This window comes from Triturus cristatus, chromosome 1_2, assembly GCF_964204655.1.
Source record: "Triturus cristatus chromosome 1_2, aTriCri1.1, whole genome shotgun sequence".
In the NCBI taxonomy this organism is placed as follows: Eukaryota; Metazoa; Chordata; class Amphibia; order Caudata; family Salamandridae; genus Triturus; species Triturus cristatus.
Window position 1 is genome coordinate 535,510,608 of NC_140580.1, and position 20,356 is coordinate 535,530,963.

The 20,356-nt window shown below is 44.3% G+C and overlaps 1 protein-coding gene across 2 annotated transcripts in view; it reads left to right on the forward strand.

The window, feature by feature from the left end:
• The window catches only part of CRTAC1 (cartilage acidic protein 1), a 1,509,269-nt gene that overhangs the window by 1,160,577 nt on the left and 328,336 nt on the right, over positions 1–20,356 (forward strand). For both annotated transcript variants that reach the window (XM_085606339.1, XM_085606342.1), the window contains exon 7: positions 13,321–13,466. In XM_085606339.1, coding sequence (XP_085462465.1) covers positions 13,321–13,466 — 146 coding nt within the window. The remainder of the gene's footprint in view (positions 1–13,320; positions 13,467–20,356) is intronic.

The window sequence follows — 20,356 nt, forward strand, 5'->3', positions numbered from 1 at the left end:
TACTGTGCTTACGGTGCTTATAAGCCATGCACAAATGGTGCCCTTCGGGCACCATTTGCACACGGGGTGGAGAGAGTGTGGATAATTTTTTCTTTTATTATTTTTGTTAAAAATATTGTGGTTTTTCACACCACTGATAAGCCCTGCACATTTGGTGGCCAGCGGCCACCAAAAGCACAGGGGGTGGGGAGAGTGTGGATAGTGTTTTTTTTTATACATTTTTTACCGTATGCGTACGGTAAGCGTAATCGGCGAAATTAGCGAAAAAATAAAAATGGCATTTTTGGCCTTGGGGGGTCTTGGGGGACTCCCTCATCATGGCTATGTGTGTGTGAGCTGTCAAAACAGCTCCTTTACATGTGTATTGGTTTTATTTAACAACCTAACTCTCAGTGCGAGAGAGAAAATGGCGGCCGCAGCTTCCTGGTTTCGGCCGATTCGAATGTTTACTAAGATCTAAGAGCCAATCAGAATCGCGCTCGCGCACGCCACCGTACGCGTACGGTAAGCTTACGGTAAGCGTACCGTAAGCTGGCTCAGATATATATATTGATTTAAAGGCTATTTTCTCAGAATCTACTGAACAGATTTACACCAAACCTACAAAAGGCACTTCCTTGACCTGAGGACTACCTCTCTGCCAAATTTCAAGTAATTCTGTTCAGCCGTTCGGGCTGTAGCCCTGTCTAAAGGTCCTATGGAAAAATGCATGGGAAAAACGCGTTTTGGGACCCCCCTTTTATCTCAGCCCCCGCTTGACGAATCCTCCCGAGACTTTCTGGGTAGGAGCGGAGCGTAGCGCCCCACCTATTTTGAGAAATTTGCGAGGATTCGTCGACCGGCGCCAAAGTTATTCAAAATAGAATGTTGCGGATTTCCTATGGAAAAGGGGTCCTAACTATAACTACCTACTGGCGACCGCCAGTAGGTAATATATATATATATATATATATTATCTACTGGCAGTCGCCAGTAGATAGTTATAGTTACAACCTAGTTTCCATAGGAAATCTCAAAATTCTATTTTGAATAACTTTGGCGCCGGTTGACGAATCCTCGCGAAATTTTCAAAACTAATGGGGCGCTCCGCTCAGCTCCTACCCTGAAAGTCTCGGGGTGATTCGTCAAGCGGGGGCCGAGAAAAAAGGGAGGTCCCAAAACGCGTTTTCCCCATGTTATTTTCCATAGGACCTTTAGACACAGCTACAGCTTGAACGGCTGAACAGAATTACGTGAAATTTGGCAGAGAGGTAGCCATAAGGTCAAGGAAGTGCCTTTTGCAGGTCTGGTGTAAATCTGTTCAGTATTTCCTGAAAAAATAGCATTTAAAAGCATATCAATATCTATACGTGCGCAGCGTGCGCGCACTGTGCGCGCACCCTGCCGTGCACGAGCGCAATTCTGATTGGTTGTTAGATGTCGGTAAACATTCGAATCGGTCGAAACCAGGAAGTGTCGGCCGCCATTTTGTCTCTCGCAGTCTGAGGGGGTGAAAAACAAAGGTGGAGAACGTGAAAAGGGGGCAGAGTGGACAGTTCCTGACCCCCTAGCCTTGGTCAGGGGGTCACAGAATGACCCCCAAGGGAAAAAAAAAACAATTTTTTGTATTTTTCAAAATTGCGAGGTGCGCGCACCCTGCGCACACTGCGAACCGTGGGTACTCGGTGCGCGGAGCGCACCGAGCGCCCACAGTGCACGCATGGTGCGCTCCGCGATTTAAAAAATAAATAAAAATTTCACGGTGCGCCCACGGTGAAAAACCTGAAAAAAAAAATTTATAAATACATAACTTAGCATTTAAAAAAACGTACAAATTCACTGAAAAAACCATAGGTTTCACACACGTTATAGTTACGAATTAGCATTTAAAAAACCTTGCAAATTCACTTAAAAAACCATAGGTTTCACACATGTTATAGTTAGCTGGACATTTCCCTCGTAAAAAAACAATGAAATTCCCCCGTTATAGTTACTGCAGGCAACTATAACTCACGCGACCGCAATCCTCTGCTGATGACGTCAGATATTACATCACTGATGACATATGTGTCTTTATGAAAAATACATATTTATAATATATGTATAGCTAAAGATTAATGGAAGAAGACATGGGTAAATAAGTGTCTAAATACAGTGATGTAATATCTGACGTCATCAGCAGAGGATTGCGGTCGCGTGAGTTATAGTTGCCTGCAGTAACTATAACGGGGGAATTTCATTGGGTTTTTACGAGTGAAATGTCCAGCTAACTATAACATGTGTGAAACCTATGGTTTTTTAAGTGAATTTGCAAGGTTTTTTAAATGCTAATTCGTAACTATAACGTGTGTGAAACCTATGGTTTTTTCAGTGAATATATATATAGATACATTATCTTTGTATATAGGATGCGCTGAGACCGACTAGGACATTAAGTCCTATTTCTATGTCTGTGCCCCTCCCAGTTTTTCGTTCTAAAAAACTTGGTCACCCTAGGTTGTGGCCTATTTATAAAGTTGGGCATGCACTTTTAAGCTGTACATGTCTAGGTTGCGAAAAGCTCTTAAATTCATTTTTCACTGCTCCAAGGTCTACCTCTCCCATAGGTTAGCTTTGGGATTACCTTATTACATTTGATAAGTATAATTTTCAATTTGGGAAAAAATAGATATTTCGAGTTTGGTGTCTCTGGATTTACAGTTTAAAATCACATTTTATGGTAAAGTTGGATTTTAAGTTGCAAGTCTGAAAATCCCACTTTTAGAAAGTTGGCATTTTCTTACTTTAACCATTCAGGGGCCGATTCCGAGCCGGGTCGGAAAGCACTCCGACTGAGCCGGACTCGGAGTGTTTTCCAACCGAGCCGGAGGCCTGCAGTCTGACTGAGTGAATACGATGCGGCCGTATGCTGCCGGTGTCGGTTTGGTTGGACTCTCACAGGAGTCAATGGGAGCCGGTCGTACGACGCGTACATGGGCTCCCATTGACTGAATGGGTACGTCGCGGACATGTGCGCCCCCTACAGTGGGTATGCGTTGGTGGCATCCGCACCGTACATGCCTGTGTTGGGGAGACCCATGGGTCTCCCCCCGTGTCTGAGTCGTAGGGCTGCAGGTGTCAGGGGGTCCGACGCGGACCTCCAAAGGCAACCACCCGGACGTTTTGCGAGCCGGACACTCCGGCTTGCACAGGCTGTCCGACCCGTGCATCGTAGTGGCTTGGACTTTAATCGCATCCATTGCACGCCACGGTTAGCTTCCGACCGAGACGTACGGAGCGGTGCGGACCCGGAAACGACTCGGTCGGTGAATATCACATAGCTCGCATCGCTGTACGTGTCGGCCGGATATCACACGTGCGGCTCGTAGTTTTTCCGGCCGGATCGCGTTTGGTGCACTTCCGACTCGGATCAGAATCGACCCCTCTGTGCCTTCTGCCTGTCTCTGAATTAACGTCTGTCGTGGGTGACCGCAAAATAAAGATGTTGGGAGGATGATGAATGGATTCACTGCCAGATGAAGAAATAGACTAGCGCCATACTAGCCAAATATAAACATGTGAAACCTACTCTCTTGGGAAGAAGAGACACCAGCCTTGGCATTATTGAATGAACCAGGGCTTCTTTAAGATGAAACAAATCAATTTTAAAAGCTCAGAGATGGATGGTATGAGGAACGGAGTGGAAAAAAACTCGATATCCACTTCTTTTTCCTGAGGAGAACCCAGATTTGTGGTGTCCAAAACGCATCGACATTCTTCCTCTAGGGAGCTGATAAAAAGACTATGGAACACAGGGAACCCCTGACAGAATAATAGCCAACCCCTGTTTCAGATCCACAAAATACAGTGCCTCAACCCCTGGTGTCATTTTACTTTGGGAGTATGGGTAAAGGACACAAATAAGTTACTCCTTATGTCATGTTTTTGAGAACTGGGATATCGGCATTGATCACTGACTCACTGGTGCTTTTTTTAAAATGTTGTATATGTTTTTTCATCTTGTTTATGTTGGTTGATACAAGTAATATTCAATTGCTTGCATAGGCTTCGTTTCATAAATTGCAATTAAGAAGTGGGAGATTGAAATGCATTTTGATTGTTATTATTGATACAGTATTCCAAAGTATATGATATGATGTGTTAAAATAATCAATTCAAATCACGAGGGATTCACCATATATAATTAAAAGTGGTCATGGTAATTGAATTTAGTGATCATATTGATGAATAGAATATGCCAAGTGGTGCCAATCTAGTCCTGGGCCCTTGGAGGTGGGTTTTCTAGCTGTCGTCTGCTAAAATCCATGCATTGCCGTCGTTGCGCCTGTCGGAATTGACGCATCTTGCCATGACACAGAAGCATCAATGCCGAAGATGAGGACATTGCATCACTAGCTGCACGATTCGAAAATGACGCATTGCCTTCATCAAGAGGGGTTTAACTATGGCACCTCTCCGACTGTGCGAAATGGATCTGCCGAATTAACTGCATCTGAAGGATCAACACCGAAGCAGCGCCTCCTCCATTCCTTGCATTGGGTTTTCGACTTCAACACATTTCTTCCATCCAATGTGCTTTTGCAGCGTGACAAGTTTGGTCCCTGTATCTGACCTGCGCTCCATCGCAGTTGGACTGAACTTTCAGATTTGACACGGTCAAGTACGACCAGATAGCCTTGGTTGGCGCTTTGTTTCTAAACATTATATTTCACTTTTTTTTTTTTATTCATTATCCTGGTTGTACTTATTGTTTTTTTGTTGTTGTTTTTGTCTTGTTTTGTTCATTAAATTAAGCTCTATATTTCTAACCTGGTGTGGATTATTTTTATGTGGTGTTTTCACTGTTTTAAGTGTTGCACAAATACTTTACACATTGTCTCCTGAGTTAAGCCTGCCTACTCTGTGCAAGATACCAGAAGGTGAGCACAGGTTAATTTATGGCGTGCAACTGTCTTACCCTGACCAGGATTGTGGTCCATACTTGGACAGGGTACATACCTCTGCCAACTAGAGACCCTATTTCTAACACCCTGGAAATAATAATGCAATTGTATCCATTCAGACTTACTTGGACCTCTTTGGAGAATAAATGCAACAGATTAGAAAGGACTGCATCGCCAAAGAGATTGGGATTAGTGGAACTGGGAAGCTGGTTCCCTCCTTGCCCCTTGTCCCCACATTCTCTCTAACATTCTCTTTACCTAAGTTGACTCAAGTGCAAGAGTACATCAGCAGCATGAATATCACCTAACATCCCGGTGGCCCATATCCAATCTACCCTCATAGTAGAACTTTGCAATATGTTTTCACCAATGCTTATTGAAATCATTAATACCTCCATGGTGAAAGGAGTGTTCCAGTATGTTTGAAACATGCTTCAATAACTCTACAGTTCAAAGAGGCATCTCCGAGTCCACTGGACCCAGACAGTTTCCATCTTATAGCAGAGATTCCCTTTCTCTCTAAAATGTCAGAAAAGGTGGCTACCAAGTAATAGCCAAACTATCATTAGGACAATGTTATTTTGGAGTTCTGGATTTGGGAAAAATGGCTGTACCAAAACATTACTGATGGACATTAGAGGGAGGTTATGGGCAATCACATATGGACAAACAGCAGCCCTTTTGGTGTTGTTTGACCTTGTGGTTAATTTGATACCGTAAATCCCAGTATATAAAAATTGAGCATTTCCAGCAACCAGCAGGTGTGTCCTATTCACTTGAATTGTTCTGGTAATTTATGCCAGGCAGATTCCTGTAGAAATTAAAGAAGGTTGATAGTACCTGCCATTACATCAACTTGTGAAGTACAACAGAGAGCTTCCCTATGTACTGTGCTTTTCAATGTGCATATGAAATACCCACTAGAAGTTTGAAACTCAAGTTTAGCAGCAAAATTAGCCCTGATAATTTTACCTTAGTGTGCATTCCCTGACCAGTTTGGGTGAGGAGATTCATGACAGTGTGTGAGAGCTAGGTTGAGCTCAGTTCCAGCACACCCCATCTTTTGACGAAAGTATCACAATCTACCACCACCAAGCTGCACAAGTGTCTCAAAAATTGACATTTAAAAAACTCTGCCATCAGCCTGCTGCATTAGGTGAAAAACATGAGGTGAAAAACATAGACATGCCTTTCACAAGCTTGGTGAATAGTGTGTCAAGTCAACCAACTAATTAAAGCACGTTGTGCCTACATTTACCTTCTCTCCAAACTCCACCATTACCTTCCAGTGGAATGTAGAGCGATAATAGCTAGGGCTGTTGTCAGCTCAAGCCTCAATTGTATCAGTACTCCTATGCTGGCGCATTTCAGAAAATCCTGAGACATCTACAAAAACATAAACATTCTGCTGACCCAGTGGTGAGTCTCAGATAGTGAAACCATGTTTCCCCCACTCTGCAAAGACTGCTTTGTCTTGAAGATTGGGACATTTCAATCTGTAGCTATAATCCAGAAGATGTTGGTCCTGCAGCCTCTTATATGTTGTAGAACAAGGGTAAAGGTATTTTAGACATGTCATCCTTAGGGTGGTCTTTCCCTAGATTTTTTGCCTTTTACCACCGTTTTTTGATGATTCTTTTATTTTTGGCCTAAGGACTCTGAGCACTTTACCACTGCTGACCAGTGCTGACCAGTGCTAAAGTGCATGTGCTTCTCCCCTAAACATGATGACATTGGTGTATACCTGATTGGCATAGTTATTGTACTGGTAAGTCCCTTGTAAATTGGTATACCATATACCTAGGGTCTGTACTTCAAATGCTACACTCATTGTGCCACCCACAGAAGTAGCCTTTCAAACCTGTCTTAGGCTTGCCATTTCCGTGCCTGTGTGTTCAGTTTACTGCCACTTCGACTCCCCTTTTATTAAATATAAGACACCTCTAAGGTGCACCCTAAGTAACGCTAAGGGTAGAGTGCCATGGAGCTAAAATGTAGGAAATGTACTTTTATGTTTTGCATGTCCTGGTAGTGACAAACAGCCTATTTAATTTTTCACTACTGTGCAGCCTACCCCTCTCATAGGCCAGCATTGGTAATTCCTTAATATCCTTTTAAACTGCAATTCCTGATCAGAGAGGGGTAGCTTTTTCAGGTTTCATATCTTTGGAATGGAGGAGTTGGATTTAACATTTCTGTTCTAGAAATGCCACTTTTAGGAAGTGGACATTTCTCTGCACTTACTGCTCTTTGTGCCTGACAGCCTGCCTCTAATACACGTCTTAGGTGGGTGACATCTACACTTTGTGCATTCCCTCTAGACAACTACAAACATAGGAAGACAAGCCTCATCTGCATTTTGAGCATATCTGCATTCATCTGCAATCTGATAGGGCTTCCTGGGCAGGGAGGAATTGAAGGGGCTGACACACTTTAATAGGGGGTGTCCTGTCCACACACAAACCACTGATTTACCCCCCATAGATAGCCTGGCAGACAGGACTGTGTTGAAAGGGATCTTTGTGTACTTCAGAGAGTTGCTTTGAATTCACCCTCTACATCAAAGTCACTTTTGGGTATAAGTACTGGTTCTCTGACCCCCTAAACTCAGACACTTCTGGATCTTGACCTGAACCTGTGTCAGAAGGACTGCTGTTCTGCTTAAAGGACTCAACTGGACTGCTTTTCTGTTGGACTGATTTTCTGCTTGTTATGTAAATGTATGTGTATGTGTCTTGTAAAGCGCACTGCTGCCCTGAGGCGTCCTGACGCTGTAGACCGCTGGGGAACCCGTCCTGGCTATCCCTGTGAGATGGTCCCTCCTGGGTATCTCCAAGGTGAAACCAGGCATCCCCGGCGAATGTGGGGGGCCGTTGTGGAGATGAGGCAAGCTAATGCCCAGAGTCGGGATGTATGACGTTACAACGCACACTTTTACAACGCATGCACTTACAACGCATTTTTTACAACGCATAATCCATTACAACGCATGACATTACAACGCATGACACTACAACGCATTTTTAAAAAATACCTTTACAACGCATTTCCATTACAACGCATACTACCTTTACAACGCATACCATTACAACGCATAATATTAAATTACATTTAAGGTAAGTATTAGATAGTATAGGGGTAAAAGTTACTTTTCTAACTCCAGGGGGTGCAACAGTAGGGTAAGTGTTGGATAGTATAGGGGTAAAAATTACTATTCTAACTCCAGGGGGTGCAACAGTGGGGTAAGTGTTGGATAGTATAGGGGTAAAAATTACTATTCTAACTCCAGGGGGTGCAACAGTAGAGTAAGTGTTAGATAGTATAGGGGTAAAAATTACTATTCTAACTCCAGGGGGTGCAACAGTAGGGTAAGTGTTGGATAGTATAGGGGTAAAAATTACTATTCTAATTCCAGGGGGTGCAACAGTAGGGTAAGTGTTGGATAGTATAGGGGTAAAAATTACTATTCTAACTCCAGGGGGTGCAACAGTAGGGTAAGTGTTGGATAGTATAGGGGTAAAAATTACTATTCTAACTCCAGGGGGTGCAACAGTAAGGTAAGTGTTGGATAGTATAGGGGTAAAAATTACTATTCTAACTCCAGGGGGTGCAACAGTAAGGTAAGTGTTGGATAGTATAGGGGTAAAAATTACTATTCTAACTCCAGGGGGTGCAACAGTAGGGTAAGTGTTGGATAGTGTAGTGTAATATTATGCGTTGTAATGGTATGCGTTGTAATGGTAGTATGCGTTGTAATGGAATGCGTTGTAAAGGTAGTTTTTAAAAATGCGTTGTAGTGTCATGCGTTGTAATGTCATGCGTTGTAATGGATTCTGCGTTGTAAAAAATGCGTTGTAAAGGTAGTGCGTTGTAAAAGTTGCGTTGTAAAGGTTGTTCCCCCCAGAGTCGCCGAGTGTGATCCCTGGTTAGAGTAGGCACCGAAGCGAGAATTATCGAGTCCGCTGGCCCTGGTCCACGACCCTGCCGCGTCGGGGATTGAACCCTGGTCCCGGGCCGTCCTCTGCTTCTGGGTCTGCTTCCTCTAACCAGTGAGCCACACCTCTCCTGTTATCCTGCTGCTCCCTGACTCTGCTGAAGGAGAGCTGGACTCTGCCTTCCCTCCAAGTGATCTCCAAGGGCTAGCTGGCTTGACTCCTGTTTTCTGAAGTCCCAGAGACACAAAAGACTTCCTGAAATTCTGCTGGTGCTACTGGACTCTGCCGTATGTAAGTCCTACCCTTGCTTGAGGTGCCCTTTCCACTTCTGGGCCTCAGAATTGGTTTAGGCAGTTGGTTTGCTACAAAACCGACACATCATCACTTTTTTGCCAATCGGAACTGACACATGGCCTTCTGATGCTGATGCAGCGGCTGTTCGGCGACAATGGTTGTCCAGCAGGCATGGCCTGACGACGAAGCTCTTTGCGGTTCTACGATGATGCATTACCTTCATCTCAGCGAAAATCAATGACGCAGCGACCCGACTGCGTGGAAAAATCGACGCATCGTGCCCTCAGTGTCAACGCTTTGCTCTATCCAAGGTACTTTCTAAGCAGGCCCTGAATGGGTCCTGTTGCCAGCCTGCCCTCTATCGCGGTCAGTCTGAACTTTGGATTTGCACCATTCCCTTGCCACCTCAAGTATACTTTTGCCCACTAGTGACTTGTAAGCACTGTTTTTGCATTTAATCTTTAAGAATTCATATCTTGACTTCTACTAATTAGATTTTTATCATTTGGATCTTGTTTTACTCTCTATTTTTCAAAACCTGTGTGGAGTCTTTTCATGGTGTATTTATTATGTTACTGAGTGTGTGTGTTGCACAAATACTTTCCACATTGCCTCTTTAGATAAGCCTGACTGCCATGTGCCAAGCGACCAGAGGATGAGCACAGGTTATCTTTTAATGTGTATCTATCTTTCAATGTGTATCTAGCTTACTCTGACTAGAGTGAGGGTTCCTGCCTGGTTTGGGTGCATACTCAGCCAAACAGGAATCCCATTTCTAACAATGTGCATTTACCAAAAAGTCCAGAGCTGATGACTTTCGAACTGGGGAACCACGTTGAGTCCCAGCATCAGCTCAACATTCTGTGATTCAGTGCAAAGCACTTGATCTCCTTGTGCCAAAAAAACTAAAACAACCTGGCTATGTGTAATGGAATTTGGTGCTCATGTAAAGCTCTCAAATACCCTTGGCCCAAGTTTGTACATTATAAACTGCAAAAAACATAAAATTAAAATAAATTGCCTTTGATTCAACGTAGATTATAGGAAAACGGATAGTTAGACTTCCCTAGACGAACCTTAGGGGGGCAATGTCTTTAAGGCTAGACAGCTAAGTGGTAGAATCTTCGATTGAAATTGAGGAAATGGACGATCTTGAGCTGTTCAAGAAGAGACTAAAATAACTTATTTTTGGAGGAATCTTGCTGTACTGAGTAGGCGCCCCACCCCCTCCCCGCGCCTAGGGGAGGGGAGCCCTTAGTCGCGCCACGGAGCCGAGCCTCCTCTTCAAGGGGGCTGGTTGAGGAGGGAAATCATTGTCTCCAACCCGTAAATGAAACCGAAACTGTATATGAAGTGATATAAGGCAGCGTCCCAGGGATCTCGTCCCCTTTGTCTCCTTGGATCCCTGGGAAGCCGCAAGAGCGTCATAAGCGAGGCGGAGTGTGGCACAGGGGTTCAGGGAGGCCGTGGCGTAGCGGTGAAGGTTGTTCGCTCAGTTATGTACTCTCTCAATTCCCTTATGGGCAACGTTGCAGTTTTCTATTGTATTTCAATTCATTTGAAGGGTGCGGCGATGTCGGAGGGCGTACTCATCTGTGCACGTCCTTTTGAGACTGCAGTGAAACGTTGGGCTGCGAGCGGTTTTCATATCTGGCAGGCACATTTTTGCTGGTGTTATATGTCCCGCATAGCCGCTTTAATAGTCGCTGCAAGTAGCGGTGTAGGTTTGGGCGGGCCCGTAGGCGATTGGGGTGTGAGGCAGTATAGTCCTGGAGGCTGCAGAGAGGGCGGAGGGCGTACCCATGTGATTACGTCTTTTCAGAATGCAGAGCATGAAACGTTGGGCTGCGAGCTGTTTCATAACTGGCAGGCACATTGCTGGGGTAATATGTTCCGCATGTTTAACGTGCCAGTGTTGGGTCGTATCTATCAGTGTGGTGCACTGCGAGGAAACCTCTCCTGGGTGCAGGGGAGGGGTAGGGGCGGCAAGCAGCGCGTGTATGGTTTCAGTGGGGTGTGTGACACATGCTTGCACTGCTAATACCTGAGCTCTACTTGTACTGCGCATACACCTGTAAGAGACTTGTATTTTGTTTCCTAGGCAGTACTTACCTGTCGTCAAGGACGCCCGTACTACTCATGGTACAGTTTGCGCTCCATAGTGACTGAGGAAACTTGAACTGCTGATGTTCGTACAATGCCCGTTGTTTATGTCTATGTACTTACCGGTCTTCAAGGAGGCCCGTACTTCTCACTGTACAGTCTGCGCTCCATGCAACTGAGGAAAATTGAACTGCTGATGTTCGTGCTAGACCCGTTGTTTATGTCTATGTACTTACAGGTCTTCAAGGAGGCCCGTACTTCTCACTGTACAGTCTGCGTTCCATATGACTGAGGAAACTTGAACTGCTGATGTTCGTACTATATCCGTTGTTTATGTCTATGTGTGCCTCATTAAGTGACATATGGACTGAGTAGAATCTTGGGGAGGTTGCCTGTGGTCAGGTACCCCGGTGGGCCGGTGCACTATGCGGTTCCATGGATTTTTAAGTAATGAACTGTTTGCTTTAGTGCTTTGGGGCCTGCTGGCACAATGTACAGAGCTCACTGAGTTGGACAACTTCAAGCGATGTGGTGTCCTGTATTTCAAGTAAATGAACTGTTGGCTGTAGCGCGTAGGGGCCTGCCGGCACAATGTGCGCAGCTGAGCGGGTCAGCCAAGTCGGCCAAATTGACATGTGGATGTCGCTAAAAGTCTGAAGCTGTGAATAATGATATATCCAAGTAGAATGCTTTACTCTCCTAATATACAACTGTTTGCTGTAGCGCGTTGGGGCCTGCTGGCACAATGTGTGCAGCTGCGTGGGTTGGCCGAGTCGGCCAAATTCTAATTCTAGTGTAAAGCCAAGCTGAAGTTCAAATCTAATGTCATTGCTAATTTCCCTACTGCCTTGACAGGTTGATGTCGCTAAAGTCTGATGCTGTGAAATAACGAAATATATCCAAAGAGAATACTTTTACTCTTGTAATGGTTTGTGGTGAGTCACCTGATTTGATGTGAATAAAAGTCTACGCCTTGGACAACATAACCTGATTGCGAAAGTTCTTGGGCCCAGCGGGGTCAGAGAAAGGGGTTAGAAGTGAGGGAGGACTGAGTGTTACGTTGTGTGCATACTATGCGTTTTACTGCAGTGCTTCCGGTGCCACACCTAGGGGCTTGGCACCATGTACATTTATTTGATTGCATATATTGTTTCTTGTAATATCAATCTTGGTCAAATTCAAGATAAAATGCTTCCAAATGCCTTCACACACACTATTGTACACAGAACATTTTAGGACGCATTGTTAGAAAACTGTGAAAATTGCTTTTGATGTTTTTATATACGTTATATGTGATGTAAGGATCATACTAAACAGTCAATCATTACGTTACACTGAGCGCTAATATACCAGAATGTGAGACGGGAGAAATAGTAAAAAAGAACATTAAAATGGTTCGGTGTTTAAGACAGTATGAGCTCATGCGCCAGTCGAAATGGGGTTAAGGGTAGTAACTGGCAAAATCATATGAATCCTCAGACTTTGATTGGATACGCCAAGGGTGACGAAGGATGGTCTGCAATATAATGAGCTATTCCATAATTGGTTTTGCAATTTTTGATATGCTAAAACCTCACAAGGGGCATTCTGGGATTGAGAAGCAACTCTTGCTCACACAACCCCCACTTCCTTTGCTCACATATCCACTAGCTGACGCACGGACTTGCTCATTCATCCACTCACTGATTCACTCACTTGCTCATTCATCCACTCACTGATTCACTCACTTGCTCATTCTATTACTTGCTTACTTCAGCAGATAGAGGGAAGAGGAGGAATGCCCATGGGTGGAATGGGAGCCTCCTAAATGAATGAGCACGTTCCCAGCACTCATCACAGACTACAGAAGTGTGAGATGTACCCATACGTCCCGCCTTTATAAACCTCTCCTTTACTTTATTAAAACGGAGGTGGAATGTGGCCATTTCTAGACTGTGTGCTGATATTCCAATGGGCTCAACCAAGGACATTCCACTAATGCAGCTGAATATTTCCAATGCTGGAATCACAGTTGATGCTATGAACAATTCCTTTCGATGATAGGCATTTCCATTTTGTTTTCATAGGTGTTGATGATGCGTATCAGCATGGGCGAGGGGTGGCCCTAGCCGACTTCAATCGCGATGGGAAGGTGGACATTGTCTATGGAAACTGGAATGGACCACATCGGCTCTATCTACAGATGGGTGCAAACGGCAAAGCGCGCTTCCGGGTGAGGATGTGGTGCTGAAAAAAAGTAACTCCTACTAGTATTACAGTCTATCTCGCATCGAAATATGCGGTGACACAGTGGCTGGCACAAGGGACATAGCTGCCCGTTCTATTCCAATAATATTCCCTTGTAAAATAATGTTATGGCCGCTGGAGATCACTGGCACAAACCCACACCATAAATGTATTACAATAGAAGATTTATCCTGCATCTGTGATGGTTGTCGGTGTTCAACGCATGCATGTAAAACTGTTTATAGGTGATAGATGACAGCATCAGCAGAATAAAGCAGGCAGTGAAAAAGCCAATCAGCCTGCCCTTACGTTGAGGTGTGGAAAACATACAGTTTTGTTGAGCATGAAGGTCATCCCTAGATTACAACTGCCTTGTGGGGCTGGGAGGGGACAGGGCGTTTGTGTTTGTGTGGTTTTGTGATAGAATCTGCCTTCATCTGTTCTTGATCCGTTTCTGCGCAGAATTTTCTGATGCTCCAGCTTAAAAAAAATGATGAATAATTCCTCAGCAAAAAAAGGCTACTGTTGTGCCACAATGGCTAATTGTGTGGTAGATATCTGTACTCAGGGCACACGTCCTAAAAAACAGAAGTGGGGGGACTAACCAGGTTAGGCAGTATGCAGGTGAAATCATGATGCGTGCCATCATAGCGCATGATGTCATGACGCGTGACATTGCATGTGACATCACAGGAAGGGACCTCACTGAAAGTGACATCACAATAAGTGACATCAGATATTAAGACCTCACACATATGTTTATCTGGAATATCATGAGTACTTTTAAGTGCATTATGAGATTTAACAAATGAGATTTGGTGTTGGGTTGTGCCAAAAAAACGTGGCGCAATCCCGATGCAAAATCTGGACCTTAGCTAATACATTTATTTTCTTAAGCCCTGCCACAAAGAAACAAGTAGAATCATGGCAGTAGATCTGTTACGCTCAATTGGTTGCAAAGTCTACATTTTAAAATATTTGATTGGGTTAAGACATCTGCTGTAAAGGTGGCCAGTAAATCTCAGGGAAAAGTAATAATGGTGAGATAACTCTGGAGTTTAATGCATTTGTTGTAGAGATCTGTGTTATGTGAAGTTTCAGATTTGAATCACAGTTGTATAAGGTTAATGTGTCACCTGTAAAGCACATCACGTAACATGCAGATGACAGATTTTATTTTACGTAAATAGTAAAGTGGGTTACTGCTATTAACACAAAGATCCTTTTGTTCCCTGCAGTTCATAAATTGTAATCCTTGTAATATAGCACAGTGAGCTATGAAGCACATGTGACTCCTACACCTTGTAACCCTGTCTCATCTAACTCATCTTGTACATTGATTTACACATGTACATGATTTATTGTCAATGTGTAATGTGTATGTTACGTAAAGAGCTCTGATACCCTCATTGGGTTGCGTAGCGCTATAAAAGAAATAAAACAGTGCTATTAAAATCGTTATTTGTGTAAATACTGGGACAGACCATCACATCTGACATTCTTACAGTGCATGCATACCTCTTATATACAGGGACTGAACGAAATCAAAAGCTTGCCTGTGAAGAGATAACAAGCTGTGTGCCTTTGTTTCCCCTCCGTGGCATTTACATTTAAGTGTGAAGTTCCAGGCCGCCTCCAGTCAGGATATTCAAACTAAAGGAGGTCTGATGGCCCCTTAAATTTGGCCCAGCTGGAGGTGAATAAAGAAGCTTCCTTGCTTCCTGCATGTTGCTGAAAGCAGGCAACGTACAGACACAGCTGAGCGTGTCCTGGTGTCTTACACCAGGACAAGTTCAGCATATTTCTATCGGGCCCAACTTCTTGGAATGGGGGAAAGTTTCCACCCTGTGAAAATAGTGGGTGGCTACCGTGTACCTGCATGTACCCCAACTTGTTCTCTCTCCGTGCTCAATTCAAAACTTGTTTGGCAAGTGCAGCCCTGCTCCCTTCCCTGGCCCCTGCATGACTCCATACCAGCACAGGGGGAGTATGCATTGCTCCCCCTCCAAGCAACTTCCTCTCCTCTCTTACCTGGCCCTACATGAAGTCCTTCTGCACCAATGCATCGCTCACATTTATGACCTGCTGAGACAGTATTTGGTAAACGTGAATATTAATCTCCACGAAAATTGAAACTCCTTGTGGAATTCCACTCGGTAAAACCGGATTTGAGCAGTTATTACGCATTCTGTGGGGATTCACTCATAATTGCATTTGCTGTGAAGAGTTACTGCACAATACCGGTGTTTACAGCTGCAGAGTTACCACCCTGCCAGCACCATGCAACTTGTAAAGAGGGCCTTAGTAGGGAGGAAGAGGAGAGCTCTTCTTTGGCACTACTTATTGTACCGCAACGTAGTAATAGGAATAACAGGAGGGCAGTGGTATAACATAAGTCCCCGCAACCTCTGCGGTGTGGGGGTCCTGAGGTCCAGGGGGCACCCTCAGCATAGTACTCTTGCCTGAGACCTCTTGATTGAGTCCAGAGGGGGCCTCTCCACGTACCTTGCAGGGGGGGAGAGGGCCTCAAGTTTCGTTACGCCACTGCAGGAGCGCGTTCCTCTTTAAATTAGATTGAGACAAGTAAAAGTATCTATATTGTAAGTGTAGTTGTGAGTGGAGATCACACAGAGGATCATCAGAGCAGTGACTATTTAACTGCTGAAGGGGCGACCCGTAGGAGTTTCTTATGTATCATGGAGAGTATAAGACAGCATTCCTCTTAGCTTTCGAGCGTAGGTTTTAATTCTTTTTCCAGTATTTTGCAGTGGTGGCTCCTCTGCTGTGGTGGAGGAGCATCACCCCACTGCTTTTGAGCAGTGGAAAGGAAAGGAAATATACTTTTAAGTTATTATCTTATGTTTCCTTTGTGGGCGGGCTGGTGGGCGGGGCTGCTCTGCTCTGCTCCACTCACGGAGCAGGGCAGGAGTGGTTTGCCCATCCCGAAGTGCGCAATGACTATTGGGTCAGCCCTCTCGGGCAGCCCAAACCAGTCATTCGCACTTTCCCGGTTCTCCATGAAGGCTGGATTACAACCTGTGTGGAGAAAAAGCCCAGGCCCGCATTCCTTGGTTGAGTGTCAAACCAGGATCCTCAAAACCAATCACAATGCTGCAATGCAGTGTTGTGATTGGTCAGGGGAGCCTGGGTGCTAGCAAATCACAATGCTGCATTGCAGCGTTGTGATTGGTCAGGGGAGCCTGGCCGTTCCTGGCTTCCTGTCCCACGAGGAGAGCAGGAGCAAGGAGCAGAAACGCTGAACCTGACGCCGGCAGCAAGGTTAGTGTGTAATATATATATATTTTTATATTATTAAACCTCGTGCTCCCCAAGCACCCACACCCCGCACCTCACCCCTCACCCCTCCACGCGCCCGCACCACCCTGCCACCTGCGAGTCATGCCAGCCGCCTCTGGTTTTTTTATGTCTTTTTTTTGTTCTGTGGCAGGGCTCCTTTGAGAGAATCAATGACCACTATAACTTATTGGGGAGGGCTGAATTTCCGAGAGACCAAATGAGGGCCCCTTGAAAGTTTCATGATCTTTCATTTGCACAGGCTTGAAGAAGATTAGATTTTGGTTCTGGTTGAGGCAAAAGGATCTCTTTAGGATAATTCTGTTCAATCAGAGTCACAACTCCTGTGCACGTCCCCATAGGGGAATCCATGAGTCTGTCTCTAATGATGTTAAAAATACGCTGGAAGGTGGCAGAGGTTAAAGTGGCCTGCAGGAGAACAGACCTTGAAATGTAAGTTGTATCCTGCAATATAACAGTTTGCAAAACGCTCGAAATTGCTTTAGTTATAATTTTAATACATACGAATCTAGAGTTGTGCACTAGCTTGCTGCTCAATGAAGTGTCGGGGGGGTGCTTTTTGACCTCTTTAAATGAGCAGTGAAGGTAATTGATAAAAGCTGTGCGCTGTTTCTAGGTGACATAAAGACTGCACTGTATGATTAAGGTGTCGTTAAGCTGTCAACAAGACACAGCAGTGAGCTTTTACACAAAAAACATGGTAAATCATGTAATTGGTGCCTATTGTGTGTTAGTGTCATGCCTTGACACAGGAGATGTATCTTGTTCACGCAGAGTAGATATATAGCACAGGTGAAATCGTCTATTCAGGGAACTAACAGTATGACACTGTTGTTGAACAGCTTCCCTTATTGCCCACGTAAAAAGTGGCTAGAGCGAGTTTTTATCATCTAAAGTTATGAAGCAGCTTTGAACCCTCAATACGGCTGTCCAGAAGGTTCAAAGGATGAGCCTCTGAAGACACAGAGATCACCCTCAGTCCTGGTGGATCATTGAAGGTTTCTGAAGGAACTAGAGTATAAATTAGATAACAGGTAAATTATGTTTTTATGCATGCATGTTGATTTCCTGAGATGAAAGTGATAACGTGTTATTACAATATTTCAGTAAATTCGCTGCTAATTTAAGGACAATTATCCTTGAAGTTTGGGATGTATAGATAGCTAATTGGCAGGGAAGATATAGCTGCTCCTAAGACAAAACTGAGGGCGACATGATGATTTAGCTGCAGTCGATCATTTTAACGGCATCATTTAACAGTAATAATTTTTCATTTAAATGGAAGTCACTCTACAAAAATGATGGATCGAGGGCAGAAAGGCGGTAAGATTGCATAGACGCAGCACTGAATTTGTAGAAGAATAAGTGCCCATGCCCAAAGCTCTGACCAGAAGCCCGTGGCTGGCACCGGCACGCTGGATAGATTGTGGAGTCTGCAATCCACCTCATGCTCTTTAGTCCACTACCATACACTTCCTTCCCATTTACCTCACTCTTGTTCTCCTGCTTTTTAGGTCTCGCCCAGGTAGCTCATGCGCTGTCTCTTTCGAGAAATGGTGTATCTACTCTGTGGGCTTTCATTACGCCCATCACTTCTCATTTGTTCCTTTGTGTGTCTTTCTCAATGCCTTTCTTTTGATTGGTGAAAGGTTGGTGTTTGTCCCGCCTTCGGGTGTGTTCCCACCCAAGGAGACTACCCCTGTAACGTGTCCCCCTACTCCTTTGTTTATTTATGGTTTTATCAGAGCACTCTTTTCTTTTTTAGGCTTGGCTCGTGGTTTTGTCCAATGTTTAATATTGAATTGCTCCCATGCCGTTTATTGTTTTCTTCCTGGCCGGTCTCCTTCGTGTCCCACCCCCTGTGCTGTTTACTGTGAGCCTCCGGTCACCAGGTCAGTGGTGTGAAGTGAATTGCTCCAGCGACGTTTATTGCTTGTATTTTCAGTTCTGTGATCTACTGTTTAGCTGCTCTGGGAGCAGGCGGCATATTTGTTTCTCCTGTCTCTCTTCTTGATGGAGGGGGTGCGGCTCAGTCCACCATGTCAAAGGAGAGAACGCAGATGGGAATTGAAGAGGGGACGCTTAAGGTAAAATACATCGGAGCTCACTAAACCACGGATCTTCACGAGGCTGATAAACATAGCTTGTTGGTACTAACACTAAGTGCTGTGAGCATTTTCATGGTAGAGATAAATAAATTGTGAGTTTCAATATGACTCTTAGAGTGCTTTGGGGTGACAGTGCTTCGATGCTTATGATAGGGTGGTGTTGTAGCAGTTTTAAACAGTTTGCGCCGTTGCCCTCCTCTGCACAAGTGTTACTTATCTTCCCCAAAAGAAAATATGTCTACACTGAAAAGTCACCCTCATGCAGTGTAAAGCGTCCTGGATGTTTACATGTGGTGTGCAGCATGGAGTGTTAGAATGAGTTTTGTGGGGATCACATGTCTCTCACTCCTCCAAGTTACTGTTGCTATGACAACGGACCTCCGAAGGGAGCAGGTGACCTGCGCCTTTAGGAGATGCAGGGGCTGTGCTGGCATTTAATTATTTGGCATGGAGCCACTTTCCAGCTAGTTTTCCTCAGCCCTGGACCGCTGCCCTTCCTGTCACCAGGCTGTGGCCGTCCCAAGCACACTAATTTGTTTCTGTAACCGGGTCACTTGCCCCAGCAGTCTTCCAACATGGCCCCGTCCCAGAAAAATGAGGGCACATATTAGGTTAACTTGTGTACTTTGTTGAGTACTGTTTGTATTCAGACTGTGAATGAAGCCCAGTCTGTCTTTATTGGTTTTCCCTTGTAGTTTCTTGGTTGTGCCTTTTAGATAGTTCAGGCAATGAGTAGAGGCACCCCAGTTCTGCAGAGAAATATGTCAAAGTCTTCAACAGTGTTTTTCTTTTTACGGGATATGATTTGTGTGAAACCTAGAAATGTGTTGAAACTACAAAAATGTATATTGATAACTGTCCACGAAACACTACAAAATACAAGACGCACATTGGATTCTTTTCAGCTTTGCTGATAGTGTGGAGAACAAACAATTAGAAATAATTGGCTCTGTGTGCATGTTTTGGACCCATCCGCGCAGACACACTCATCCACATTCAGTCAAATGTAGGTGGACACAGAGGAAAGTCTCCGCTCGCTGCAGTTATGCTCTCAGGTGCTGTGCGACTTTGCTGCACCTCGGAGTGTGCTTCAGATCCTCCCATGGACAGGTTTAGGCTTGGTTTTTCAGTGGCAGGGTCACCATCCATGTCAGTCTGAGGGTCTGAAGTAAAATTATCGTTGTTTATAATATACATTTTTTGGGGGTGTTTTGTATGTTAGTATATGTGTTAAAAGTATAGCTTATTTTTCTAATGTATGTTTGAATTTTGTACAAGTAATTAATTTCATGTTAATTTTTGCGTATTTTAGTTCTGTAACGGGATGTGGGTTTATAGAGGAATAGGGTGGGAAGTAATTTAATTATAACATATTAATTAATATTTTTTAGAAGTTATTAATAATAAAAAAATATTGTGTTTTAGTTCCGTAGTGGGTTGTGGGTTTATAGGG